The 27,758-nt window shown below is 40.2% G+C and overlaps 1 protein-coding gene across 1 annotated transcript in view; it reads left to right on the plus strand.

The window, feature by feature from the left end:
• Window positions 1-27,758, plus strand: part of ATPCL (ATP-citrate synthase) — a 68,155-nt gene that overhangs the window by 8,654 nt on the left and 31,743 nt on the right. The window contains exons 2-7 of the mRNA XM_028305981.1: window positions 21,194-21,290; window positions 22,070-22,175; window positions 22,787-22,972; window positions 24,627-24,740; window positions 25,678-25,757; window positions 26,673-26,782. Coding sequence (XP_028161782.1) covers window positions 21,241-21,290; window positions 22,070-22,175; window positions 22,787-22,972; window positions 24,627-24,740; window positions 25,678-25,757; window positions 26,673-26,782 — 646 coding nt within the window. The 5' untranslated portion in view covers window positions 21,194-21,240. The remainder of the gene's footprint in view (window positions 1-21,193; window positions 21,291-22,069; window positions 22,176-22,786; window positions 22,973-24,626; window positions 24,741-25,677; window positions 25,758-26,672; window positions 26,783-27,758) is intronic.

Genomic DNA, 27,758 nt, shown 5'->3' on the forward strand with positions numbered 1-27,758 from the left:
GAAGGTGGTCAAAATTAGTACTTTTTTACTATACGGTTGTTAAAGCAAAAAATACTCTAACGCGTTGAGATTCGACACATTGTCACCTGCACGTGTCAGGCTCGTTTTAGCTGTCATAAATTGGTAGACGCGTCATGGGCTGCTCTTTGAACCCTATCTCCATGTAATAGCGTGTATTTTTGAAGGTCGCTAAAAATTTGTTGGATATTGTTATAAAAGTACTTTTGAAAAGCAAAGATTAAAATCATCATTTCAGCTATAGGACGTCCACTGCTGAACATAGGCTGGCCTCCCCCAATGATTTACAGATTGGCCGGTTGGTTACGAACTTACGACTTACGGCCTGCATCCAGTGCCTTCTTCAGGGGGTGTAATTAGTGTCATACCTCACGTCACGAGTGAGTACTATCATCATCGGTTGCCAACATCCTGACCAGATGCGTGCGCTTGATATTATTCTGTAGCTCGACTTTCGCCTGGCGCGGCAGCCATATAAAAAGCCTAACAAAAGCCGGACAGGCCGGACAAGCCAATATTTGGCCGGATAAGACCGTAAAAAGCCAAACACGCCAGACACCTGGCAACCCTAGCCTGGTTATTAAACTGTCACCTGTCATCCGCTTTGCACTGGAGAGAAGGCGAACCAACTACACACTCCTATGTTCTTCTGATTAATTTCGTTGCGGGTCTAATTATAGTTAAACTTTCTTGGCATACTTGACCTTCACTGGTTGGGTTTGGCGGTCAAGCTGTAGATCCTGGCTACACAGGAGTTGCAGCGGTGGGAACGAGAGGTGGGAATAGTCCCTGAATCGTGGCCTTAAACCAAATGTCGTAAGGTTTATATTTGAGGCACGCAACTCAAATATGCGGTGTTGAAAGCAGTTAGCAAACGAACCGCAATACATCCGATTGCAATGGTTTCATAAGAAACTAGCTGTGCCCGCGACTTTGTACGCGTGAAAATAGATTGAATAATATTTCCCGTTTTTGCAACATTTTTCTTTACTGCTCCGGCCCTATTGGCTGTAGGTAATGTTATAGCCTAAAGCCTTCCTCGATAAATGGGTTATCCAACACAAAAATATTATTTGAAATCGGACCAGTAGTTCCTGAGATAAGCGCGTTGAAGCAAACAAACTCTTCAGTTTATAATATTAGTATAGATAAGTATAGAATGTACATACTTGCAATCTGCAATTGAATTATCAGAGCTTAAAATATCACTATCTGATTTAAGTAACATAAAGCGTAATTTGTTTCCTGAAAATCGTCATCGTGAAATCGTTTGTCAGATCGAGTGGGACTTGGTATCGAGTCTGGAACTGGTCGCCGACATTCGTTTCTTCACATGACTGCTCGCCTTTCGTTTGTTTGTTTGTCGCGAGAAGGAAAAATTTCCGTGCTTTTAAGCGATTTTGTGAAAAATATTATTGGCAGGTAGTTGCTAATTGCTCATAAGATAGGCCCCCTTAATTTAATTTATTGTCCGTGGTGCATAATCTTTTTCTTAAAGGTTTTAAACCTTTGTTTGTTACCTGTCATCCGCTTTGCAATGGAGGGAAGTCGAACCTTAATTTCGAACTCCTCCTATGTTCTTCTGATTAATTTCGTTGCGGGTCCAATGACAGTTTAACTTTCCCCCGGGACAAAATTGACCTTCATTGGTTGGGTTTTTGTGGCGGTCAAGCTGTAGATCCTGGCTACACAGGAGTTGCAGTGGTGGGAACGAGAGGTGGGAATAGTCCCGTCGCCTTTCGTTTGTATTGCAATGTTTCTTCATCATCGTCAGGATGTATTGTAGAAGTCCACTGCTGCACAGAGGCCTCTATCAATACTTCATTTTACGCCAGTCCAGTGCTGGACTTACGCCCGTATTCACAAACGATGCTTGCTTAAGTGAATTAGCAAATCGAATTCTCAGCGTTAAATAGAGCTCTTTGATTGGATTGTGTGTCACCCTGTGCGTCCACGCGCATAGGAGACCTCATAGTATTAGCACAGAATAAGTAATAGTACAGNTTTATGGATGACCCCTAAGGGGGACGATGGGAAAGAGTTAATATTTTTTTTTTATGACGCTTTCTTTATGCTAACGAGGAAGCTCTTGGCCTGCATCTCACCTGATGATCAGGGCGAAGGTGGTCAAAATAAGTACCTACTTATTTACTATACGTTTGTTATTAAAGCAAAAAATACTCTCTCGCCTTGTGATTCGACTCATTATCACGTGCACGTGTCAGGCTCGTTTTAGCTGTCATAAATTAGTAGACGCGTCATGGGCTGCTCTTTGAACCCTATCTCCATGTAATAGCGTGTATTTTTGAAGGTCGCTAAAAATTTGTTGGATATTAGTTATAAAAGTACTTTTGAAAAGCAAAGATTAAAATCATCATCTCAGCTATAGGACGGCCACTGCTGAACATAGGCAGGCCTTCCCCAATGATTATGATTTCCAGATTGGCCGGTTGGTTACGAACTTACGACTTACGGCCTGCATCCAGTGCCTTCTTCAGGGGGTGCATTTAGTGTCATACCTCACGTCACGAGTGAGTACTATCATCATCGGTTGCCAACATCCTGACCTGATGCGTGCGCTTGATATTATTCTGTAGCTCGACTTTCGCCTGGCGCGGCAGCCACATAAAAAGCCTAACAAAAGCCGGACAGGCCGGACAAGCCAATATTTGGGCGGATAAGACCGTAACAAGCCAAACACGCCGGACACCTGGCAACCCTAGCCTGGTTATTAAACTGTCACCTGTCATCCGCTTTGCACTGGAGAGAAGGCGAACCAACTACACACTCCTATGTTCTTCTGATTAATTTCGTTGCGGGTCCAATGACAGTTAAACTTTCTTGGCATACTTGACCTTCACTGGTTGGGTTTGGCGGTCAAGCTGTAGATCCTGGCTACACAGGAGTTGCAGCGGTGGGAACGAGAGGTGGGAATAGTCCCTGAATCGTGGCCTTAAACCAAATGTCGTAAGGTTTATATTTGAGGCACGCAACTCAAATATGCGGTGTTGAAAACAGAATTAGCAAACGAACCGCAATACATCCGATTGCAATGGTTTCATAAGAAACTAGCTGTGCCCGCGACTTTGTACGCGTGAAAATAGTTCGGATATTATTTCCCGTTTTTGCAACATTTTTCTTTACAGCCCCTATTGGCTGTAGGGTTATGTTAGCCTAAAGCCTTCCTTGATAAATGGGCTATCCAATAAAAAATATTTTTTCAAATCGGACCAGTAGTTCCTGAGGTTAGCGCGTCCAAGCAAACAAACTCTTCAGCTTTATAATATTAGTAGTATAGATAGTATAGATAAGTATAGAATGTACCTACTTGCAATCTGCGATTGAATTATCAGAGCTTAAAATATCACTATCTGATTTACATTTACTAATTAACAACTAGCTTTCCGCCCGCTGCTTCGCCCGCGTGGAATTTTGTATGTCACAGAAAAACTTTATCGCGCGCGCCCCTGTTTCAAAAACCGGGATAAAAACTATCCTATGTCCTTTCCCGGGACTCAAACTATCTCTATGCCAAATTTATTTAAAATCGGTTCAGCGGTTTAGGCGTGAAAGAGAGACAGTTACAGTTACTTTCGCATTTATAATATTAGTATAGATAAAGCGTAATTTTTTTCCCTGAAAATCGTCATCGTGAAATCGTCTGTCAGATCAAGTTGGACTTGGTATCCACCTTTCGTTTGTATTGCAAATATTGCAATGTTTCTTCATCATCATCATCATCATCAGCCTATAGCAGTCCACTGCTGGACATAAACTTCTCCTATACGTCATTTTACGCCAGTCCACTGCTGGACATAGATCTCCCCCATTTTACCCTGTTTTCGGATTGTTGCAAGTTAATCAAGCACAAGGGCCACAAATACAACTTGTTTTTTATTTTTTATAGGTATAGTTCTTAACTAAGTCACTGCCTGAATGGGAGCGGCACGGGAGGGTGTTTTTGTCACAGTCAAACGTCACATCAGCGCAAGACTTCAGCCCCCTTAGACAAAACGCACTTTTTGATCGAATCGAAAATCGAATCCGTCAAAACTCCATACAATAATTATAACTTAAAAAAAAAATAAAACCGACTTCAAATGCGTGAACACAAATAATACCTATTCAACAAAAAAATAATCGTTCAAATTGGTTCATAATCGGCGGAGATATTGCGTATAAAAAAGTTCATCCCCATTTTCCAGCCTTGGGGGTGAAATATTTTCTTCAAATTCGCATGAAACCACCCTTTTGATAATACCTATTCAACAAAAAAATAATCATTCAAATTGGTTTATAATCGGCGGAGATATTGCGTATTAAAAAGTTCATCCCCAATTTTCCACCCTTGGGGGTAGTTTTTTTATTATTAAATATAAATGGGACCACCCTTGAGGTATTACTTATACGCCGAAAAAAGATTTGTTCATAATTGGCGGAGTTATCGCGTAACAAACATAGAAAAAAAAAACATACGGGTCGAATTGAGAACCTCCTCCTTTTTTTGAAGTCGGTTGAGAAAGGGGCTTTTCGACCACTTTTCGACTGGTTTGCGATTATAATTTGCACTTTGTCTAGACCCACAGATCTTCAGTTTTTACGACGTCATAACATGTCAATGTCAATCCAGCCTTACCGCTTCCATCCATACCCCAGGCAGCGACTTAGAGTAGGCGCACACCGTTGATTTTTCGTCGGCCGATAGTTTAGTCGGGCAGTTGATCAGTATGGGCATGTATGGGAGTGCGCACACTACGCCGATTCGATTTGGCCGATTCTTCATACAAATTAAAATCGGGCACAACTATCGGCCAACTAAAAATCAACGGTGTGCGCCTACTCTTAGTTAAGCGCTATGCCTGTGATACTACAACAAGTAGATTTATTATTAGACAAATAAGTAGGTACATACGTCTGTCTGTTGTCCATTCCCGTTCCATATATTAGAAAGGTGACTTATGAAGGTCGCGTATTACATGACGCGGTCGTTGTAATCTACACTAATATTATAAAGAGAAAAAAATTGTTTGGTTGTAATGAATAGGCTCAAAAACTACTGGATCGTTTTTAAAAATTCTTTCACTATTCAAAAGCTACATTATCCACGAGTAAAATAGGCTAAATTTTATTTTGGAAAAAAATAGCATTCCGTAAAATATTATGTAGATAATGTAGTCCACGCGCGTGAAGCCGCGGGCGGAAAGCTATCTAATAAACAACGATAAAATTAAATAAATCGTCAGATATTGTCGTTATGACGATTATCTTTTAATTACTGATTTATTTTTAAGATTTAGATTTTTACAATGTAATCGTTACGTAGCAAAATTTTTTAAGAAGTAGGTAATCGTTATATCCAAAGCTTTATTGGATTTTTCATAGATTCTAATTGATATTTTGATTATAATGATAATAAACGATTTTAATTAAGATAAATGTATACTTACTTAACTACTTCAGAGGGTATATTCTATAGTTCTAAATTGATTATTGACATATAAAACCGTCCTATAAAATATTACCTGCAGCGCAGGACCGGTCTTTATGGAAATCCTTTGGGGAAGCCCTTGTTCAGTATTGTCTTTGTATTGTACGTGAATCAAACCTGCGACCTCTGACATTGTAATCTTGGTTCGCGAACCAAAGTCAAAGTTTCTTTATTTGTATAGACTATTAAATAGTTCTTACAAATCGTCAAATATTTTGCTCTTAAGGAGCCTCTACATGTCTCATAATATTTTTACCCTTCGAGACCAACATTTGGCAAGTGCTGAGAAGAAGCGCCGCAATAAACTCAGGCATAGTAGTCTGGTTCGCGAATCTCTAGACATATAAAATCTCTTTCCACCATAGACTAGGGGTGTCTATGGCCGACGGTAATCACTTACCATCAGGTGATCCGTCTGCTCCTTTGCCTCCTGTAACTCCTGTCCCTTTAAAAACATTGGATTCTGCGTCTTTCTGGTGAGAGTCAATGTATTCATCATTATCATCATTTCAGCCACATGATGTCCACTGCTGAACATAGGCCTCCCCTAATGATTTTCACATCGCGGCATAGCGCGGTTGGAAGCGACCTGCATCCAAAGTCCAAACCATTCGTTAACTTATAAAAAAACTAGCTTTCCGCCCGCGGCTTCGCCCGCGTGGAATTTTGTCTGTCACAGAAAAACTTTATCGCGCGCGTCCCTGTTTCGAAAACCGGGATAAAAACTATCCTATGTCCTTTCCCGAGACTCAAACTATCTCTATGCCAAATTTCATCAAAATCTGTTAAGTGGTTTAGGCATGAAAGTGAGTCAGACAGACAGACAGAGTTACTTTCGCATTTATAATATTAGTATAGATCGTATAACGTCATTAATTCCTTTGAATTTACAAGTACAGAGTCAAATTGACGTATTTATTGGCAGTTCCCGTAGCAACCCTGTCCAATCATACGTATGAGCGGAAGCTGGTCGGCCATTGTCCGCGGGTCATACAGACCTCAAACGGGTCTCTATGCTCTCATTGTACATTGAGATGCTAGTGAACCGTAATTCTTTACGAGATCGAATCAGAAATGAGGAGATCCGTAAACGAACTAAAGTCGCTGACATAGCCCGACGGATTAGCAAGCTGAAGTGGCAATGGGCAGGGCACATAGTACGCAGAACTGACGGCTGATGGGGCAGCAAGGTTCTGGAGTGGAGGCCGCGTACCGGAAAACGCAGCGTGGGACGTCCACCCACAAGGTGGCCCGACCGACGACATCATGAAGGTAGCAAGAAGGCGCTGGACGCAGGCCGCATTGGGAGAGGCCTATGTTCAACAGTGGACGTCCTAGGCTGAGATGATTTGTGAACTGTATTTTTTTTTTTTTTCAAATTTTTTTTCAAAATATNGAACAATGTATGGAGAACGAACATTGTCCTTTCAAGCGTCTAACTTAAGCGGTTTAGATTTTTCATACAAAAGGATTTTCCCGCTAATGCCCGTTCCCGTGGGAATTTTTAAGTATCCTATAACCTGCCCAGGAGTATGAAGAATAATTGTACCAAGTTTCGTTAAAATCCGTCAAGTAGTTTTTGTTTCTATAAGGAACATACAGACAGACAGACAGACAGACAAAAATTTTACTGATTGCATTTTTGGCATCAGTATCGATCACTTATCACCCCCTGATAGTTATTTTGAAAATATATTTCATGTACAGAATTGACCTGTCTACAGATTTATTATAAGTATAGATATCAACAGTTTACAGAATTCAATGTAACATTAAACACCTAAGACTATTATGGAAAGCCAATAACAGATATCCACGTAGTAGCTTAGTTTATATTATATCTGTGTACAAACAAACATTTGTGTTAGATTCAATACATTATTTCAAACTTAAGCTGTCACTCACTATCGGCCTTAAGAAGGCTCAAGGTCACTCAAAGGGCGATGGCGCGTGCTATGCTCGGATTTTCCAAAACCAAAGTTACTAACATATCCCGAAAAATTGCTTAACTTATATGAAAGTGGGCTTCCGTAGCCCCATATCATAGAAAAATTCCCGAGTAGCGACCACAGACCATAAGATGTGCAGTGTACCAAGATAGAAGCATCTAGATGCGAGTACCGTAGCGGTTGTTTTGGAATTCATTGGGAGAGACAATGCCTCCCTGCTGTCCAAAGGTCCAGCCGTAGAAACTTTGTAGACGACAAACTCAAAGGACATTTTCGTAGCCTACTCCACGCAGAAGTAGCAGAAATACCTAGAACACGTCGTCTGCTGTATCTATCGTACTTTTTTTTACACAGATATCCTTTTTGTGACACCGATCCAACCTTTGTCTTTATTTTTATGCCCATTTTGTTAGTCAATTAGTGTGACTATTTCTATTCTCAACAGCTTGTCTATTAGACTAATAGTATGCTTAGAAGTGTTTTACTTTACTTACTTTATACATTTATTAACCTTGGAGGAGGCCTTGGTCCAGCAGTGGACGTCCTTTGGCTGAAACGAACGAACGATACATTTATTAAACGCATATTCTCCATAAAGGATAGGTATTGCTCAAACTCCAACATTGTTTTTAACAACGCCATGTTCTCAGTACTCAGCAGCATCCATTGTTGCTGCTTAAAATTTGAATTTTAAGTGATTTTTCTTTCGGATTAGCATTTCAAATTCGACCCTGACTTCAGGTGACAACTGAAGAACAAAAGCGTAGCTCAAAACTACGATTTAAAGTAACGTAGATTTAATAATATTAAAATTTTGCACATAAGAAGTCATTTTTTACCACCATGTCTCCAAGACACCAAGACTCCAAGACCACGATACGCCACGATCCTTCCAAAACTAGAGCCAAAATGATGATATGTCAGCGTGGGGGATTCTAACCCTTCTGGGTTGGCATGTTTGTCCCGTAGTGGCGTTTTAGTATGGTCTATTCCAGTTTGATCACCTGGATTTGATCACCTCCAAGCGACAATTTGGTGTCCTTTAATCACCCATGGATAAGAAGTCCACTCTGATTACCTAGGTGATCTTATCCATGGGTGATCAAAGGACACCAAAGTCTCGCCTGGAGTTCACTTACACCAAAGTCTTGCCTGGAGTTCACTTTGATCACCTGGGTGATCAAATCTAGGTGATCAAAGTGGAGTAGACTTTTTAGTATACGGAAAGAAAGGTCCTATTCTACTCTGCCAGATTGCCGGATTTCAAAAAATTGTCTGATTTTAGTCCCAAGATTCAAAGAAAATAGACGCTGATTTTCAGCATGCTTCAGCTGAAGCTATGTAAGATATCTTCCGCCAGCATCTGCTCAGCACCAGCCAATATTATATTGTCCCGAAGTGGTGATAGGGCAAGCTATATTGGGTGGGACATATATAAGTGCCCTGAGGAGGTCATACGTAAGAAGGCCTTTTCAGAAGAGAGAATTTTGATTGGGTTTCATTGGAGGCCAAGTTGTAGATCCTGGCTGTGTGGTGGGATAACATCCGTATTCACAAACGATGCTTGCTTAAGCGAAGCAGCAAATCGAACGTACAGCGTTGAATAGAGCTTTGTGATTAGTTTGTGTGTGACCATGTGCGGCCACGCACACTGTGAGACCTCATAGTAATGTTTGTGAATACGGGCGTAAGTCCCGTTAGTTGCTAAACTACCCGAAATAATAAGTGAAAACTTGAACTACTTATCCAAATTTCTCGGTTTTGTGACGCAATAATTATAAATTGTTCAGTCCAGTTTGTTCACCTTTCTGTTGTAATGAATAATTAGCGACAAACTAATTTAAATTGTAAGAATCGCGCCCGGGTTTACGAAAGTCATGTTAGACTCCTGTTTGGTTGAATGGTGGTTTTTAAATTGCGTACGCGCATTTGACAATATAGGTGACTAGATTTGTTAATCAATAGGCTCCTTTTTTCTGAGGTCTTTAAGGAATCTTCCTTTTTTTCGGAGGTCTTTAAGGAATCTGTGGTCTAATGGCAAAAAACTGCCTTCTTCAGACCCAGGGGCCCCGAGTTCGATTCCCAGTAAGGGCAGATTTTTCTGTTCGGTTTGCTTTAAGTCCGCTTAGCTAGCTTCCACCATCTTACCTAAGTCTGTCGCCATAACAATAATCTTAATAGCATTTTTATGTTCAGGCAGTTGAAGGTAAGATAGCCAGTTCCTCTGTGGTTAAGGAATTCCGAGTAAAGTTCGTTTCATTTCATTTTCCATCAGATGAGACCACGGGATGAGATGCAGCCATCTCACCTAAGTCTGTCGCTATAACAACAAATAATGTTAACAGCATTGTTCAGCAGTTCCTGCGTAGTTTAGGATTCCGGGTGAAGCTCGCTTCCACCTTCGGCCTGATCATCACTTGCCATCAGGTGAGATGCAGGCCAAGAGCTTCCTCGTTGTGGGTAAAAAAAAGCCAATAGCTTCCTAGTTGTGTATCAAAAATTGAAATGGAGAATCCCGCACTGAGGCGACATTTTAGTACATGAGTACTTGCCGTGTGACGTTTTGACTGTGTTGCTTGCTACACACACGGTGACTGGTGACTCGCATACGCCTGTGTTATGATGAGTGGGTTCATCACAGCACTTGAGTTACAAGTGGGTTCATGATCACCACAGCATTAAAAGTCTGTAGACGTCTGAGNAGTATGTAATACTATGTAGATATGCCTGCTGCTCTTTTTCCTGTATACTAATCCGGGCCTTTTCGATGCGAGAGTGAATATGCACTTACAAATAGAGGGCAGATATGTACCAACCTAGACTAGAATATTTTATGAATCCTAACCATCACTGATCAGGGTCAATAGTTAGATAATGCCAAAATTAGTCGAAGTACACAGTCATGTACGGGAAGTCTTCAAAAGAACATTAAGGGGTACTGATTGCCATCTGATCTGATGGTGCTAACGACGCCATTTTGTATTTCTTGGTAGATTGTTGCTTACAGGCTCCCGAAGGCTGCAGACAGTTAATCAGTATGAACATGTATGAAAGTGCGCACATTACACCGATTTGGTATCGGCCGATTCTTCATACAAATTAAAATCGGGACCAACTATCAGCCGACTAAAAGTCTTTAGTCATTGGTTAGGGTAAATATGGTAACCCTTATTAACACTGTTTAAGTCATTAAATCACCTTTAGTAAAAAACATAAACCTTGTAAAACTAATTTATTTTTGCAAATAGACTTTTAAAAAGGACTTTTACACGTCCCAGTATTAATCCTACCACTGCTTCGGGATAATAAATGGGCCAGTGCTGTGTAGAAGCAGCGCAAGAAACTCAGTCACTATTACTAGTAGGTAACGCGAAAATATCTGCAAATTCCTTGCCAAACATCTTACTTAAAACATTCGATTGTTTTCTTCTAGTTTTATACTCTGTACGTTATGCATATAGGAAACTTGTCAATGACCTTTGCCATCGGTTTGACGTATGCGCGAACGCATATTCATCTGTGCCCAGTGCCCTGAGCACAAAACAGCATAGCTACGGCTGTATGTGCTCGAATGACACTCGGGAACTACACCGAAGTGCCGTTTTTCTGTGATGCGGATTTCAGCACTTGTGCATATCTGGTCCGCATGCGTGCAAAATCTTGCTAGTTGACAAATATGCCGTATTGTGTGCCCGTAGCCAATCCACGTTCCGCGTGCGTGTAGCCCGCGTAATAGGTTCGTTCGTTCGTTTCAGCCAAATGACGTCCACTGCTGTACAAAGGCCTCCTCCAAGGTTTTCCACGATGAACGGTCCTGCGCTGCCCGCATCCAGGCTCTTCCCGCGACCTTCACCAGATCGTCGGTCCACCTACTAGGTGGACCGACGATCTCCTCCTACTAGGAGGCCTGCCCACGCTACGTCTTCCAGCCCGTGGTCGCCGCTCGAGAACTTTTCTGCCCCAAGCCCCAACGGCCATCGTCTCTGCTATGTGCCCCGCCCACTGCCACTTGATTCTAGCAATTCTGCGAGCTATGTCGGTCACTTTGGTTCTCCTGCGGATCTCCTCATAGGCGTAATAGGTAAAACATGTATGAAATAATGAAATGCTAGCAGCTCGCATGCGGATTAAATCCGCACGTATGCCGAAATCCGCATCACGGGAAAAAGGCTCACAAGATGGGCGCAATTTTGTTTTCTTTTTTATTTTATTTTATTTCCGAGGATATTAAAAATATTCTTATTACCCAGTTTCCAGTTTCAACCTCTGTAATACATAAACGCTTTCAATTATTAATTGGGTAAATAGGTACAGTTCATTGCAAATCATAACGAAATGATTGATGTATTATGAAGTTTGTCCTCTTTAACAAGATTCAAAACGCATTGACTCCGTTTATCAAAGTTGATATGCCGTAGACTCTACATGAGATTTGTAATAGTTTATTCTATAAGGATTCTGCAAGGCTAGAACATAATTACAGTGTCCAATTTACTATTAACGTTGTTATTAGATATTACAATATTTACAATACATGAACGTTCAGCTGTCACTCACTATCGGCCTTAAGAACGCTCAAGGTCACTCAAAGGGCGATGGAGCGTGCTATGCTCGGAGTTTCCCTGCGTGATCGAATTTGAAATGAGGAGAGCCGTCATATTCGGGCGGGGCACATAGGTCGTAGAGCTGGTGGCCGTTGAGGTAGAAAAGTTCTCGAGTGTACCAAATTCCAAGATGGCACCTGGATGCGAGCAGCGCAGGGCCGGTTGTTTGGAAATCCTTGGGGGAGGTAAAGGCCTTGCTAGCCAAAGGTCTAGCAGTGGACTGTGGTCGATTGGTATCATAGCTCATGAGTGAGTATAGTATACTAGCCCAAAATCCTGGAGTGGCGCACCAGTCCATTCTGGGGTAGGCTCGGCTCCCTGGGGCCCCCCTGCAAAATTTATGTACGCGCATACGGATCGAACCTTGTCGTTATTTTTATGCCCATTTTATTTACGTGATTCTGATTTGAAGTTATTTCAAAAATCCAGACCCATAGTGACAATTTCTATTCTCAACAGCTTATCTATTAGACTAGTAGTACTATGCTGAGAAGTGTTTTACTTACTTATATTTATTAAACGTATATTCTCCATAAAGGATAGGTATTACTCAAACTCCAACATTGTTTTTAACAACTCCTTGTTCTCAGTACGCCGCAGCATCCATTGTAGCTGCTTAAAATTTGAATTTTAAGTGATTTTCTTCCGGATTAGCATTTCAAACTCGACCCTGACTTCAGGTGACGACTGAAGAACAAAAGCGTAGCTCAAAACTACGATTTAAAGTGACATAGACTTAATAATATTAAAAGTCTGCTCAAAAGAAGTCATTTTTTTATCACCATGTCTCCGAGGCAAGACCACGATCCTCTCAGAACTAGAGCCAAATAGATAATTTGTCAGCGTGGGGGATTCTAACCCGTCTGGGTTGGCATGTTTGGGTTGCGTGATTAAAGGACACCAAAGTGTCGCTTGGAGTCCACTTTGATCACCTGGGTGATCAAATACTGGTGATCAAAGTGGAATAGAACCTTTTAATATACGGGAAGAAAGGTCCTATTCTACTCTGCCGGAATGCCGGATTTTAAAAAATCGTCTGGTTTTAGTCCCAAGTTTCAAAGAAAATAGACCCTGATTTTCAGCATGCTTCAGCTGAAGCCATGTAAGATATCTTCCGCCAGCATCTGCTCAGCACCAGCCAATATTATATTGTCCCGAAGTGGTGATAGGGCAAGCTATATTGGGTGGGACATATATAAGTGCCCTGAGGAGGTCATACGTAAGAAGGCCTTTTCAGAAGAGAGAATTTTGATTGGGTTTCATTGGAGGCCAAGTTGTAGATCCTGGCTGTGTGGTGGGACAACGCCCGTATTCACAAACGATGCTTGCTTAAGCGAAGCAGCAAATCGAACGCACGGCGTTGCATAGAGCTTTGTGATTGGTTCGTGTGTGACCCTGTGCGTCCACGCACACTGTGAGATCTCATAGTAATACTTTAGTTATTAACCTACCCGAAAGAAGAAGTAAAAACTTGAACTACTTATCCAAATCTCTCGGTTTTGTGACGCAATAATTATAAATTGTTCAGTCCAGTTTGTTCACCTTTCTGTATTGTAATGAATAATTAGCGACAAACTAATTTAAATTGTAAGAATCGCGGCCGGGTTTACGAAAGTCATGTTAGACTCCTGTTTGGTTGAATGGTGGTTTTTAAATTGCGTACGCGCATTTGACAATATAGGTGACTAGATTTGTTAATCAATAGGCTCCTTTTTTTCTGAGGTCTTTAAGGAATCTGTGGTCTAATGGCAAAAGACTGCCTTCTTCAGACCCAGGGGCCCCGAGTTCGATTCCCAGTGAGGGCAGATTTTTCTGTTCGGTTTGCTTCAAGTCCACTTAGCTAGCTTCCACCATCTTACCTAAGTCTGTCACCATAACAACAATCTTAATAGAATTATTGTGATTGTGTTCAGGCAGTTGAAGGTAAGATAGCCAGTTCCTCTGTGGTTGAGGATTCCGAGTAAAGTTCGTTTCATATCATTTTCCATCAGATGAGATGCAGCCAATAGCTTCCTTGTTATGGATAAAAACAATTGAAATGGAGAATCAGGGTATCATCATCATCATTTCAGCCATAGGACGTCCACTGCTGAACATAGGCCTCCCCCATCAATGCTTTCCATGTTGATCGAGCGTGGGACGTCCATCCACAAGGTGGACCGACGACATCATAAAGGTAGCAGGAAAGCGCTCACCAATCAGGGTATCAGTGTGACATTTTAGTACACGAGTACTTGCCTTGTGACGTTTTGACTGTGTTGCTACAGCCGTGGTCACACAAGCAGACTGACTCTTAACTGATTGTGTTACAAGTGAGTTCACCACAGAACTTGTGTTACAAGTGGGTTCACCGCAGCATTAAGGCTCGTTTTAGTGTCACTCGGACCGTCCGGTGCGGACCCGCTCCGCACGGCCAATCTGTATGAACTTCTAGGGAGCGTTTTAGAGTAATGCGGTCCGGAGGAACCGCTCCGCTACCTAGCAGTTTATACAGATCGGCTGTGCGGAGCGATCCGCACTGACAGTCTGCGTGACACTAAAACCAGCCTAAAAATCTGTAGTCGTCTGAGCCTTATTAGAAAGTCCCAAAATGGGGCTTAATACTAATATATTGAACTGCTTCGAGCTGACGTAAGTTGAGCGTAAAACTCGTCCGGTAGCGCGCAAGGTCGCGGCCCCAGCTACGTATGTGTCGCGGTCGTTCATCCCGGCATACATTACCTTATGAAGCTATCATACATACCACCGTATGCAACGTTGACATTCGGATTTAAAGAATTTCACAAGTAGGCTTTGTTACAGACCCTTAACAATTTTCTGCAAAACCCTACCACAGTTTAGAAAATCCTAATAAGAAACAGCGCTAAAAATTACAGTAAGTGCCTTTTTATACGGATTTTGGATTTCATTATTTCATACATGTTTTTTCTATGACGCGGACTACACGCACGCGGAACGTGGATCGGCTGCGGGCACACAATACGAAATCTTTGTCCTGCGTGCAACCAGCAGCGTGATTTTACACGCACGCGGGCCGAAATCCGCATCACAGGAAAAAGGCACTACATGACGTCAAAAACACATTTTAATTAGATAGTTAAAAAACAGGTTACCCAAAATAAGGAAAAACTGTACCAAATATTTACAAGAGGAGATGTCAGACTGGTTAACTCAGATTTTGAGGCCTGTTTTACGAACGAATTCAAAACGAAAGAAATTACCATTCTCACCTCTCGTTCCCACCGCTCCAACTCCTGTGTAGCCAGGTTATACAACTTGACCTCCAACAAAAACCAAACCAGTGAAGGTCAAGTGTTTCCCGGGGGAAAGTTAAACTGTCATTAGATCGCAACGAACCGAAGGAAAGTAGAGGCTTAAGAAATTAGGTCAGGGGCCACTTAACTTAGCTTTACGGGTGGGTAAAAAGCTGCCATTCCAATTGACCTGATTTTCTAAAGAATCTGAGGTGGAATTGTGTAAAGCAATCTTAATCATTTGACAGTTCATAACGTTCGATTATTCTGTCAAACGCTTTAACTGACTTTAAATGATGAACCGTCAAATGATTACGATTGCTTTACACAATTCCACCTCTGACACTCCATTTGCAAAATCGGAATCGCAAATTACAGGATATTCAACATTTTTTCTCGTGGTTTAAGTTCCCTTAAAATTAAAATAATAGAATGTATATCTCACTCTGCATTTGTAATCTCGATGGAGGAGCAGAAGTCTTTATAATCACCGTCAAGCTTCATCATGATCATCATCATCTACTCGACCAATGGTTATTACAGTTCTCTTCTTCTCGTAGTTTGATAACAGACTTACTTGACTTAAGGTCCTATGTCCCCTAGATGGGGCAGCGGGCGTCCACAACAGTCCTCCATCGCGTTCGGTCTTGAGCTTCGCGTTTGATCTCGCTCCAAGTCTTGCCGATTTTCTTCGCCTCATCTGCTACAGTGCGCCGCCAAATTTGTTAGGGCAGTTGAACAATTTATCATTTTCTTTTAAGCTGTCAAGACATGACTCTCCCATAGATTTTTTGCAAATAGAATCGGCCACTAGTTCATAAACCCAATTGACTCTATACATATTTGTTTAATTTGCTAATCTAATCATTTTCAAACCGAATGCATCAAGGACAAGGCCCAGTCATTATGTAAGCTGGTCGTTCATCTCTGACCGTGGCATTAATTTTTATCGCTGCGTACGCGCATGGTACAGATAAACGCGTATAAGGGCTATAATTGAGTGGCAAATGTCAACAATGGTGTTTGGTGTGGTTAAAAATTGAGCCTTAATACGATTTGCACTAAATACACTTTTTGCAAAAGTTTTTGAAATTGGAGGGAATTTGTGGACTCTGTATGCTGTTTTGATCACCTTTGTGGTAAACCAAAATAAATTGACGTTTTCCTCGTGTTTTTCTCTCTCACTCTGGATTGAGAATTTGAGGATATAACCAGATCGCAAATTCAAGTGTCACTAATTGGATTTCATTTGACTGCTGGACTATTGTGTGCACTCCTCCTATATTCTTCTGATTAATTTCGTTGCGTGTCCAATGACAGTTTAACTTTCCCCCGGGACAAACTTGACCTTCACTGGTTGGGTTATGGCGGTCAAGCTGTAGATCCTGGCTACACAGGAGTTGCAGCGGTGTGAACGAGAGGTGAGAATAGTCCCGTATGACTCTGTTTTACATAAAAAAATATGAAGTTTCAAATCTCCATTTATTATTCGCTCAAAAAAACTGTTCTGTCTAAATTTTTATATGGATTTGAAATAGGATCTCCTTTACATCGATGACTTGGTCATTGATTCACGTTCTAATAGCACATCTTAAGCTTACCATGGTAGTTTCTTATCGTCGTTGTAATAAGAGCGAGTTTGCAATAAAAGTGTATAGTCTTATGTGCTATCGACAGTTGTACGAGTATATACCGTTATGTACATCTTGACCGGTTATCTGACGGATAATTTCGCATAACTTTAACATAAATATATTTGTGGATGTTAAAACGGGACTTTTGTAATACTTTCCTTATGATATGTGAGCGAATTGATTTCCAAAGGAACACTGACAAAACAAAAATATTGCAATTTTAGTGTTGGAAAATTATAGTCGTCATTAAAGCAGGAAAAATAAACGAATTGAAGTTTGTAATACCTAAACTACATTTTTTGATATGATAAACTTGGGTAATGCCAATCAAAATTTGAAAGTTTGAAACTATCTACGAGTAGCTCACCTACCTATACCTACTTGTGAAATTTTGAAAAAGAGGCTGACTAATGCCCCTTTTCACCATCTATCCCTAATTTTTATGTGACCTATATGAAAACAAAACTCCTGTTAAGTGTTACCATAAGGGTCACTTAAAAATTAGGGATTGATGGTGAAAACGGGCATAATTTTCTCGCTGCTTCGTCTTATCATTTTCCCATGTTTTTCTCCCGAAACAGTGACAGAGAATGCAAAATAATTATATTGAGACGTGTGATTTTTTTTATTTTAAACATGACCAAACCAAATGAGGTCACAATGACCTCATTTACTGAAAACCACACGAGTGTCCATTCTTATCAGTGACGCCAACTTATTGAGGGAAAAAAAAATCCTCTCCCGATCTCCTTGCTAAGTCAATCAAAACATCGTATGTTCTTAGTATCTTAGCGGTAAAAAACAGGCTCGCTTATAAACCGCTAGCCGGCGCAAGCGCATCACGCGATGCCGCGCCACCGGCCTTGGCCAATCCGCGCGAGCGACTAAAACGAACGACCAATCACAGCGCGGGAGGTTTGCGCGATTCGCGCGCGTTTTGTTTCGTATTACGAACTAGCGATGTGACGGTAAGGAAAAACAATCGATAAAAATCGATGTATTTGTTTTAAATACTAATCGATTTGGGAGAAATTAGGTTTTTCGAGTAATCAAGTCGGTATTTGTTTCGTGTTACGAACTAGGGATGTGACGATGAGGGGGAAAAATCGATTTTACCGTTTTCAAATTTTTTTTTCTCAAAACATCAAGTTATAAAAGGTCAAACCTTCCTTTTGCATCTGAATTGGAAAGGATAGTAAGTACTGCTACAGAAGAGGCTAATAAATCACTTACCTGATGATGCTGATGAATGAAAAGTTGTGGAAAAAGTAAAAAGTTCATCACTTTTATAGGTATTTTATTTGATTTAAGCTCTCGTTTGAACGTTCTGTCCGCTGTCTATTTTACCGGTCGTAAAAGTAAATCGATATTCTTAGAAAACCATTACTAATTAATTAATCTATTTTTCGAAATGTCAAAACTGAATAAAATTAATCGACTTTTAAATAATCGATTACTTTATCACATCCCTACAATGTAGTACAAACTTTTTTTTCTTAACTTTTTAGGCTTGTGCATAAAAAATGTTCAATTCGGACAGGTGCTTCCACGCGCACTGTGAGACCTCATAGTAATGTTATTTTCTAACTCAGTTACCCATTTATGGATTTCAAATCAGTTAATATTAAACATGTACACTGTACAGTTAATTGAAAACTAATCGGGTTTCTAGGGCTTAATTATAAAGTGTTTTTTGTAAAGTTGTTTTGATAAAAACAATTCTGAAACAATTCTGATAAGTTCCTGTCAGCAGCTTCTAATTCTTTCTTCATAAGTGCCAAAATACTGGTCAAAATTGAATAAATATTTTTGATTGGATTTGATATCTTACTCAGCATTAATTATTGTTAATTTGCTGTGACGTCATAATTGAGGAATTACCGAATGTAAAATTAATATTAATTGCCATAACAATAATCAGATATTGTCTTATTATCAAGTTGAAACATTAATAAGCTTTGGCAAAAATAAATCAAAATCTAAACTCCTTGATATGATCTCTTTTTATCAAAGATTATTTGATTACAACTGATAATTGTCTGTTTCTGTTGCCTTTTTCTTTTTTAATCAATTTTGTTTTGATTTCAACCTTTATTTCCAAAAGTTCCCTTTTATTTAGTAGAATATTAGAATTACTTCGTGTTTTTGCAAATAATCTCAATATTATTGTCATATCTTCCCTCGGGACAAACTTGACCTTCACTGGTTGGGTTATTGGCGGTCAAGCTGTAGATCCTGGCTACACAGGAGTTGCAGCGGTGGGAACGAGAGGTGGGAAGAGTCCCGTATTACTTCAATGTAATATCTTATAATTNATTATTACTGTAATGTCTGGTTCTCTTATAATTTTTTCAAGATATAAATTAACCAATAAAACATTTATTTGGCAAAATAAACCTCTATTCAATTACTTCTTGCATGATAAGCTAAATCCTGATGAGCCAATAGAAACTGCATCTCGCGTGATTCGCGCCAATTTTAACGATCTGTCATTTTACTTTTTTAAACGATCGTGTGTTTTGGCACGCGACCACCCGTTATTCGCCACCTTGTTTTTAAAAATTAATTAGTAATTAGGATAATTCTGTACCCCCAGTGAAAAGGGAGTTAAGTCGAAAATGGTGATTTTTGGGAAATCGCATTTGAAGTTAAAAAAAATCCTGCTNATCAGCGATTGTGACGTAATTTTGAATTAATTGTGTGAATTTTGATTCAATGAGGGCTATCGTTTTTATACTTAACAGTTGGCACCCCTGGCGATTGACAGGACCTTACTCTACAGTGGCGCTAACTGGTAAGCGCTAAAACGATAGCCCTCATTACGAGTGTTTTATTTATGACACACGTGACATGAATTTACTGAGAAATCATAAACAATCTTTTAGCTTAGCCACACACCACCGACTTTTAGTTGGCCGATAGTTGGGTCGTGCTGTTAATCAGTATGGAGATGTATGAAAGTGCGCACATTACGCCGATTTGGTATCGGCCGATTCTTCATACAAATTAGAATCGGGCCCAACTATCGGCCATCTAAATGTCGGTGGTCTGCGCCTAGGCTAATATATCGTTACTAAATATCATCTAAATTCTAAATAAAATATAGTTTAAACGCTTATCTATAAAAAGTAATAAAACACTGATGATTTTACAATTGAGCTAACTACGCACCTCGCTGAAATGCGTCTCTCATTCACCCGAACACTTTCCCGCGTTCGCCCCATTCGTACCAGCGGGGTACCTACTCTGAAAAACGTTATCCAAAGTTTCGAATGTTGCTATCCCTCTCACGCAAAGCGACTAGCCAGCGCGAGCGACGGTGACAAATTGACCAGAAACAACGTAAACGGTGTTTCGGAGTAGCCCCGCAGAGCGGCGATGTGACGTCACGGCTGCCAGGTGCGCAGTAACTCGACCGTACTCGGTTTTATGTGGATTACTAATGTTTGGCCAAAAAACGTTTCCCAAATTATCACATCGCAAACAACGTTTCGCAAATTTTCATTTGGCAAAACAACTTATTGCAAATGTTAAATTCGCAAATGTCATTTTTGGCATATTATTGTTTACCAAATTGTTGTTTGGCAGAGTATGTTCTGTCAAATGTTTCATTTGGCAAAACTTACATTTCCCAAAATATTTCACAATAAACAATTTACAAATTAATTTGACTGAATGGAATACAAATTAGCTTGTGGTTATTATTTTGTTTAGAGGGTAGTTAATATAAAGTTTGTTCTAAATTAATTTTCATATTTCAGCCTTTTTATCGAAATTTCCAAATGATTCATTAACAAAACAATAAAGGTGATTCTAGCGCTCGATGGTCACTGTTCTAACCTAACCTAACCTACTATTTTCTGCAATACCTAATTTCTGCAACCATTCTATTTTCTGCATTCTCTTTGTTTTACATAAAATTCTTGTGAAAACCATGATCATGTGCCTTATGCTTTACGTGAAGTGTCAATTTGACCAAACAAATTATTTGGGACATAATATTTGGCAAAATATTTTTTTTTGTTATTTAAACATTTGGCAAGTAAACTTTTGCCAAATGATAATTTCACCAAATGAATTAGTTGCGAAAAGTACAGTTGCTAAAAGTTCATTTGGGAAATGAGACTTTGGCGATAAGTTGTTTGCGAAGTGAAATTTGGCGAAAAGTAATTTGGCCAAACGGAAGGATACCGTTTTATGTACTGTTATAGAAGATTTCTAAACATACTTTTTCTGTTGTTTTCAGATACAATCAAGTTCATATGACGCGAGGTCACAACAACTAAACACAAGATGTCGTCCAAAGCCATATACGAGGGTACCGGCAAAGAACTCATTAACAGGTAATTAAATATCATTTTTAGGGTTCCGTAAACGAGCTAAAGACCGGCGATCGACGACCGACGATCTGGTAAAGGTCGCGGGAGGTGCCTGGATGCGAGCGGCGCAGGACAGGTCTTTGTGGAATTCCTTGGAGGAGGCCTTTGTCCAGCAGTGGACGTCTTTCGGCTGAAACGAACGACGAACGAAACGAACTAAAGACGGTGACATAGCCCGACGGATTAGCAAGCTAGTGGCAATAGGCAGGGCACATAATACGCAAAACTGACGGCCAATGGTTCTGGAGTGGAGGACAAATACCGGAAAACGCAGTGTGAGACGTCCACCCACAAGGTGGACCGACGACCTAATAAAGGTAGCAAGAAGGCGCTGGATGCAGGCCGCTATAGTTGGGTCTGCGAGCACGTAGAATTTTGTCCAATGACCCCAAGCTACCCATCCTTGTCGCTCGCGAGTAATTACATATGTTGCTATCGCGCTCGCATCATACTCACTGCGGGCGCCCGTCGCACAGTCGCGACAGCAATATAATTACGCGCGAGCGATAAGGATAGATAGGTAGCTTGGGGTCATTGGACAAAATCCTACGTGCTAACAGACCGGGCTTTATTAACCGTGTAATGTGGAAGGTCTGCCTTGTTGTTATGCATTAAAAAACAATGTCATTGGAGGAGGCCTATGTTCAGCAGTGGACGTCATGTGGCTGAAACGAATAAACGAACGATTTTAAACTGCAACTATGTTTATAATAAGTAAATAAACATATATTTAATGTTTCCAGACACATAGCATCGGGCACGGCGCTGGTACCGTGCCGGTTCGCGACATTCGAACAGAACACCGTCTGGGAAGATGAGCTGGGCAAGAACCCGTGGCTCTCCAAAGAGGTAAGCCATTTCTATTTTATTCTAGCTGTTGTCTGCGGCTTCGCCCGCATGAAATTCTGTCTGTCACAGAAAAACTTAGTAAAAACTATCCTGTCCTTTCCTGGAACTTTTATATTTCTATACCAAATATCATCAAAATCCGTTAGAGGTTAGACAAAGATAGACAGACTTACTTTCACTTGTATTTTGTATAGTCAACTATTCATCTTCGTTGCAAAATCACAACTGAATAAGATGCCCGAGTCTTTTACATTTAAAATGTTTATTTATTTATTTATACGTTATCTTGTACCCATACCCCCTTATTAATATGGAAAAATATGAAAATGTCATTTTAATCCAGAGTTCATCCTAGGTGTAACTTTTTATTAATAAGTTTAATTAGTATAAAAGCTTGGGATTACATAAATGATGCAGTGCAAGATATCCAAAGATATTAATTTCTCTTAAAATCTTTATTGTAATACCAAAATAGTAAAACCAAAAGCGCTTTTCAAATATACTTGCAAAAAAGACATAAGAGTTTTGTGAGTTAAATATTTCAGAAGTATCTACCTACTTGATTATGAATTTATACATTTTATACTAATTTAGTTTATTTATCTTTCCAGCAACTAGTAGTAAAGCCGGACCAGCTCATAAAGCGTCGCGGCAAGCTCGGTCTGGTCGGCGTGAATAAGACAGCGTCTGAAGTCAGACGATGGCTGGGCGAGCACATGAACAAGTCACAGCAAGTCGGCGCGGCCACGGGCAAGCTGCGGCATTTCATAGTGGAGCCGTTCGTGCGGCACGAGCCGGTGAGTGCTGTCGCAGTCACTAAAGCAGCGGTTCCCAAACTTATTTAGTTTACTGCCCACTTTGAGAATAAATTATTTTTTAGCGCCCCCCATTTTTGTAGTCAAGAGTCGAGCTCAGTCGGTGTCTAAGAGTCCTCCTAGTAGATGACGTCTCCCAAGCCTCTACACAACGTTCCGATTTTTTTTCTGGGTCTCTTACCGCCCCCCTTTAAGCCTGCAGCGCCCACAAGGGGGCGTTATCGCCTACTTTGGGAAAGACTGCACTAAAGCCTGGTCCGTGAGCACGTAGAATCCCGTCCAATGACCCCAAGCTGCCCATCCTTATCGCTCGCGCGTAATTATGTTGCTGTCGCGACTGTGCGACGCGCGCCCGCAGTGAGTGTGCGAGCGCGACCGCAACATGATTACGTGCGAGCGACAAGGATGGGCAGCTTGGGGTCATTGGACGGGATTCTACGTGCTCACGGACCAGGCTTTACACTGGCGGTAGAGAGAGACGGCGGGTGTAGCGCTCAACTCTGAACACGCGTCCGAGGTCAGGCGATGGCTGGACGAGCACATGAACAAGGCGCAACAAGTCGGCGCGGCCACGGGCAAGCTGCGGCATTTCATAGTGGAGCCGTTCGTGCGGCACGAGCCGGTGAGTGCTGTCGCAGTTAGGGTTGCCAGGCGTCCGGCTTTAGCCGAACATGTTTGGCTTTTTACGGTCTTGTCCGGCCAAATATTGTCTTGTCCAATGACCCCATGTTGTGTACTATCTCACTCATGAGCTATGATACTAATTGCCCCCCCCCCGGTCCGGCTTTTAGGGTAATATGTCTGGCCAAATGACGCACAGAGTCCGGCTTTTGTGTTTTTGGACCTGGCAACCCTAGACTCGCAGTCGCTACACTGGCGGTAGAGAGAGACAGTCATTTTTTTGGAGACAGGCACTATAGGTCTAGCACTTAACTCAGATAGTGTTAGTTAAGCGTTAGAGGGTGTTTTAGGGATGTCAAACGTCAGCAAGACTCTGACGTCACCCCTTCCGTGCCGCTCCCATACCTCATGGGGTAACATTGGCATATGTATTATGACGTAACAGAATACAAATCCGAAGCATTTCTGAAGTCTCGCTGACGTTTGATGTCCCAAAAACTTTTTAGACGGGTTCTCCGTCTCTTAGACAAGATTGATCTGGTGATACTGCATACTGGTATGTAGGGGCATACAATTATCAGGCGAAGTCAGCTACCCTCGTTACTTACGTAGGGTTGCCATCTCTAAAATTTGGTAATCAGGACAAGACCCTGATGGATTTTGGAGCTCAGAACCCGGATATAACAGGTTTTTATAAAACATAGGCGCATCGCCCGGCATGGCCTAAGAGTCGAATTTTTTACCGGAAAACAAATAAAACCCACCCGGACGCCCTTTTTACGCCCTCTAAACTACTTACGCCTATGGCATGGTATTTATGTCGAAGTATTTTCTGATTCATTTAAACAGGTTTTAACGCGATACGAAATGTCAGGCAAATATACGTAATATTTCAATGTTACCTATCCGCGTATCGTTTTAAAACCTGTTTAAATTAATTCAATTATGCAACGCTAAAGTTTAAAATTAGTTATTTTTTTATAACCATCATTCAAATCTACTTCTCTTCTTGCAGAACGAAGAGATGTACCTCTGCATCCAGTCGGGAAGGCGCTCCGATACCATCCTGTTCCACCACCAGGGCGGAGTCGACGTTGGTGACGTAGACGCCCTGGCTATCAGGCTTGAGGTGAGTCGATACAAAATGCTTTGTATTATTTTTCTTTTTCTTTTTCTTTTTCTTTTTCTTTTTCTTTTTCTTTTTCTTTTTCTTTTTCTTTTTCTTTTTCTTTTTCTTTTTCTTTTTCTTTTTCTTTTTCTTTTTCTTTTTCTTTTTCTTTTTCTTTTTCTTTTTCTTTTTCTTTTTCTTTTTCTTTTTCTTTTTCTTTTTCTTTTTCTTTTTCTTTTTCTTTTTCTTTTTCTTTTTCTTTTTCTTTTTCTTTTTCTTTTAGAGTTTAGTTAAAAGTATTTAAGTATGTTGTTTATATCCGTTGTCTAGTACCCATAGTACAAGCTTTGCTTAGTTTGGGACTAGAAGCGTAGTGTAAAATGTCCAAGGATATTTATTTTTCTTTTTTGTTTTCTTTTTGTTTTTGTTTTTCCTTTCTTTTTCTTATGTTTCTACTTATATTCTTCCGCTATGGACATAATGTATGTAACAATAATTCAAGCTTTGCTTAGTTTGGTACTATTTCAGTTGCGCTCTTTTCACAAATAGGGAGTCGAAAAAAATACATTTTCCATTTGTTAAATAAAAAATAAAAATAAATACATTTTACTAGTCACCTAGTCAGTCTTGAGAATTACGAAAATGCATGCTGAAAAAATCTATTTTTTCCTAGTAAATAATAATAAAAATGTGTTATTTTGATTTATTGATAGTGATTATTTGTCTGTATATCAAAATTGTTTGTTTCCCTAATATAAATAAATAAATTATTCTTTTAATAGGACAACCAAAAAGACAGACACTAGAAGACAATCAATATTTACTTACAGTGTATTTAAACCTAATGCTGCCCTAAATATTGACGATATCTTTTCCTTGGGGATCATTATTATTTAACTTTCAGAATATTAGTATTATTGTGTTGGGCATTAAAATAATAGTAATTTAACAATTTCAGATCCCCGTTGACACTTTTCCATCTGGAGAGGACATCGAACGCACTCTGCTGAAGAACGTCAAAGCCGCCAACATCAAGAGGTAAGCCTACGTTTCTAATAAATAAAAACTACTAGCTTTTGCCCGCGGCTTCGTCCGGTCTGACAGAGTATTATAGCGCGCGTGTCCGTAGATAAACAAATAACATATTGACCTTCCTTCTTTTGGAATTTGAACTGGAGCAGTCAAATAAACCCATAAAACTTATTTATTTTTGCAAATAGGCTTTTAAAAAGCACTTTTACACGTCCCAGTATTAACCCTACCACTGCTTCGGGACAATAAATGGGCCAGTGCTGAGAAGAAGCAGCGCAAGAAACTCAGTCACTATTACCTACATAAATAGCCCACCAATAGGGCATCCTGTATATTGGTAAAGAAAGAGGGAATGAGTGATAGTTTGAGACCAGTGAACCGATTACGCGAATTTTTAACGTCTCCAATACATACGCGCTTCTTCTCCAGTTGCGCTCCGTTTTTCATTCCAGCTGAGGTGCAAATTCGGTATCACGGTAATGGACGTACCTTCCTAGTATTTTCATTGTCACATGAGATATTTAGCTTTACGTTTACGTCTGTGCTTCGTTTCAACTAGCTGTCAAAACGACACCGCGATACGGATTAATGAGGGTTTTCGCGAATGAAAAATCCGCCAGATGGCAATACATAGACGCGAGGTCCAAATGCTGCATGATTGGTTATTTTTGACATGACATTGACAGATATGTCAAAATCCACCAATCACGCAGCAGTCAGACCCCACATCCACGTCCCGCCATCTAGTGGATCTTTCATTCGCGAAAACTCTCATTGTCAAAACTGCTGATGTTCGTTCGTCGTCCGGGCACGTTGAAGATGACAATTTTTAGCGTAATCGGGGCCCAGAAATAATATAGGATAGTTTTTATTCCGAAAATCATCAAATTGACGCTATATCGATTAATCTCTCTTTTCCAGGATATTAACAACTTTCATCGTGTCCCTCTACCGTGTGTACGTAGACCTACACTTCACTTACATGGAAATCAACCCCATCGTGGTCACCAACGAACGTATCTATTTGTTGGGTGAGTTATTCATTTGGCTTACTAATTTCTCATATTGTTTCGAGCTCAGACTTTCGAATATTATGTAGGAATAAGGGTCTCTTCAATGACTAATTATTATTGAAATTACGGTTTTAACGTTTATTTAAAGTGATAGGTTTACAGACTGTATGCAACGAGATCAAATTGTCGAGTGTTAGAAACGTTCAGTTACAGTTACAGTTTGGGCTCGTTCGTTTTGTATTGATGAGTATTTTAATTCTATATAGTAATCAGGATCTAATGATGGAGCTGGAAGGTAATTCGCAATAAAACGACACAATCGCATCAAGTTTGGGTTTGGTTCAATTTTAATTTCTGTGATGGGTCTGGGTGTTAATATGTATAATAAGTTTGTATTTACAAAAAAAAATGTATTTAAGTATGTTTATATCCGTTTTCTAGTGAGCGGACACTGTGAATGTACGTCACGCGGGGTCACGTGACCGTCGGCGGGAGTCAATATTTAAACGAACTTTGAATGCTTATAAAATCATAACTACTGGGTATTTTTGAATGAAATAAAAACTAATGTATTTGTAAATGTTAAAGCTTAACTGTAACATAGGTTTCAAGTGATTTTGCATACCTAGTAACATTCTCAATTAGACATAGGAAATGGGAGATAACTTTTAATTTTCTTCGTATTCTATCTCTACGAGTACAAATGATTACAGTGTCTACAAGATGGCGTTGTAAGATACATAATATAATATGTCAAAATGATTGTGAAGAAAGATCAAGAACTATTTGACCCAAAAATATTTGTGAAACGTGTGTTCCCGAGGTCGATATCATCAAACATTTGTGCATATCTTAAATCTGTATAAGAATGGTTTTTACATTTAAAAATGTGTATGATTAAAAAATGAGACTAATTTAGTACTTGTGTGCCAAGGTTTTTTAGCAATGCATTTATCGGAATCTAACTTTTAGCCTAGGCGTACCTTTAGCTTAG

The sequence above is a fragment of the Ostrinia furnacalis genome, unplaced genomic scaffold (genome assembly GCF_004193835.3).
Source record: "Ostrinia furnacalis isolate ACB-3 unplaced genomic scaffold, ASM419383v2 OfSCF1848, whole genome shotgun sequence".
In the NCBI taxonomy this organism is placed as follows: Eukaryota; Metazoa; Arthropoda; class Insecta; order Lepidoptera; family Crambidae; genus Ostrinia; species Ostrinia furnacalis.